The sequence below is a fragment of the Cupressus sempervirens genome, chromosome 6 (assembly GCF_028749045.1).
Source record: "Cupressus sempervirens isolate cs-2001-9-10 chromosome 6, ASM2874904v1, whole genome shotgun sequence".
Classification (NCBI taxonomy): Eukaryota; Viridiplantae; Streptophyta; class Pinopsida; order Cupressales; family Cupressaceae; genus Cupressus; species Cupressus sempervirens.
The window spans coordinates 713,933,629-713,936,172 of record NC_143123.1 but is presented as its reverse complement, the minus strand read 5'-3'; the positions used below and the strand labels follow the sequence as shown (position 1 = coordinate 713,936,172).

At 32.8% G+C, this 2,544-nt stretch overlaps 1 protein-coding gene across 1 annotated transcript; it reads right to left on the bottom strand.

Moving 5' to 3' along the window:
* Positions 1-200: 200 nt before the first annotated feature.
* LOC149554277 (putative receptor-like protein kinase At2g42960) lies at positions 201-581 on the bottom strand. The gene has a single exon (XM_089790496.1). The coding sequence runs from the start codon at positions 579-581 to the stop codon at positions 201-203; it is 381 nt and encodes a 126-aa protein (XP_089646622.1).
* Positions 582-2,544: the final 1,963 nt, after the last annotated feature.

Below are 2,544 nucleotides of genomic sequence, written 5' to 3'. Positions count from 1 at the left end.
CATTAGGTCCAAGAGCAATAATAATTTACTTGGAGGTAATGACTAGAAGAAGGAATGTCGCATGCTGGCTGGATATCTTTATAACATCCATGCATATCCACCCAGTTCTCCCAATGATACAACTCGTAGATGACCACAAAGAAGACACAAAGTCTCGCATACCCACAAAATCCCTAAAAATTAAAAGACCCAGAGTAATTCTAGATGAGAGGAGTGATACCATAATCACTGAAAATGATTTCTTGTTCTTCAACATCCAGAAATATATTACTCAACTTAATGTCCCCATGAACAAGTGGACTTCCACAGTTAACTCTACACTCCTCGTGCATGTAAATGAGTACACGAGTAGTCCCTTGTGCAATCTTAACCCTGGTCTCCCAACTCAAGTTACAAATACTACCACTGAGCAACTCCTCCAAAATCTCACAATCCACATACTCGATCATAATACACTTGTAATGCTTGGAAATGAAGAATCCTAACATGCCGACCAGGTTACAGTGTCGAACCTGAGTCGGTGCAATGCAAACCTCTAGAAACCTCAGATTTGCCTCATTTTGCATGAGGGTGGGAACCATCGCAAATATTCAAAAAGAATATGAACACTGAAGCGAGCGGTAATGGAGGAATGATCTTACACGTTACACATGATATCACTCGACATGTGAAAGATGCCAAGACATAAAGCAAACACGAGTGTTACAAATATCTGCAAAAACCAATGGAAAATATAGAGCCAATGTGTCAAAGTAAAAAAAAAATGGAAGCACAAAAATAGAGAAGACATCAGTTACTAACAAGTTATAAGGATTTAGAGATGCTCCAAAAAAAAAAATATTTTCACATTCATAATGAAAATCAAACTTCCAACCATAGAAAAACTCAAATAATAAATTGATTAACCCAAAATATAAATCGTCAGTAAATGATATTCACTACCAACAGATCGTTATAGTTGCACAGTGCCAAGTAAGGACACACAAGGTACAAAGATATATACAAATCCAACAATCTGAGACTACGGATAATAATAGACACTCTGAAACATAACCAATATGATCAATACTAAATAAACTAAAAAATGCAGCCACTAGTTCACACACAACCAAAAACTCAATGAACAAGCAATAGATCAAACTCAAAGTCCCTTATTGTTGATATCAAACCTAGCTCTGATACCATGTTGAAACTCGAGCCCAGAAAACTATGAAATAATCAGCAATGAGAGAGATAAAACTAAAATAAAGAACACCAAAAATATCCTCGAAAAACCCTTTGAGAATGAAGAGATAAACCCAGTCACACAACACAAAATATCTTTATTGATAATGAAATGTTCAAGTGTACAATGGTTATCACATGATGTGAATACATAACAATAGAAGAGACTCTTCATATTCTAACTGAAGATCTCTTGATTTTCTCATAACTCCTATTATTAAATATGACTCTTCAAATATTCATGCCTCAATGCATGAGAATGACACATGTCATTTACATTTATAATATTACCAATTAAAATTTAAGTGTCCTTTTCAGCTAAAGATGACAATAACAGTAATAACGTTCATATTTCCAGAGATAAAGATCTCTATCATAGCTACTATCTTCAATAGAAATTACAACCTAAAACCCATAACCTTCATATAATTGTCTACAATATCACAAAATATGAAAAGACTAGAAAATTTTAAATGAACAAACAAAATCTGCAAACATCTCAAATATGAACCATGAAGAGTTTGGGAATAAGAAGCTAGCATTATCCCAATGGCAAAAATAGAAGTATTGAACAAAATCATCAATTAGCCTTACATTGAACCTATGCTCAAACTCTAATAGAGAATGTTTCTTACATGTCCAGTGCTTCTAAATATTTACATTTCTTGATCTCAAAGAAAGGTTTTTTAGAGTAGTCAAAACTAGAAACCCATAATCTTGAAATAACTGTCTACAAAATTCACTAAATATTTAATGACTAGAAAATAAAAAAACAAAATCCATAAACATTCTCCAATATGAACCATGAATATCTTTAGAATACATAGCTAGCACTTAATCTCAATAGCTAAGATGTGGGCATTGAAAAGAATCATCAATTAGCATTAAATTTAAACTACAAACTCAAAATCAACTTTTACAAACAAAAAGATGAAAGATAACACAAAGCCCAATTTTCACAAAAAAAGAAGCCTGAAAAATATGAATTCTTAATCATTACAGGTTGTTAAAATAAGGTTTCTAGTGTCCATGCAGGAAATGCATTTCACAACACATCCAACAAGCACTAATACAAGTCAAATTTCAATAGAGAATACTTCTTACATGTCCAATGCTTCTAAATATTTCTGTTTCTTGATCTCATAGAAAGTTTTTTGTAGAGTGGGAATTCTCTTCTACTATTGTAAAACTAGAGAGGTAATTGTTAGCTTGATCCCATTCTCTAGTCAGAACTTGGGATTCAAAATATTCCATGTTAAAGTAGCAACAATACTTTTGTTCCAACCTAAGCAAATGCAAAGTCACAATATTTTAAACATC

Excerpts from the sequence above, each read along its gene's own strand:
- LOC149554277 (XM_089790496.1), bottom strand. The coding sequence starts at position 581 with ATGGTTCCCACCCTCATGCAAAATGAGGCAAATCTGAGGTTTCTAGAG.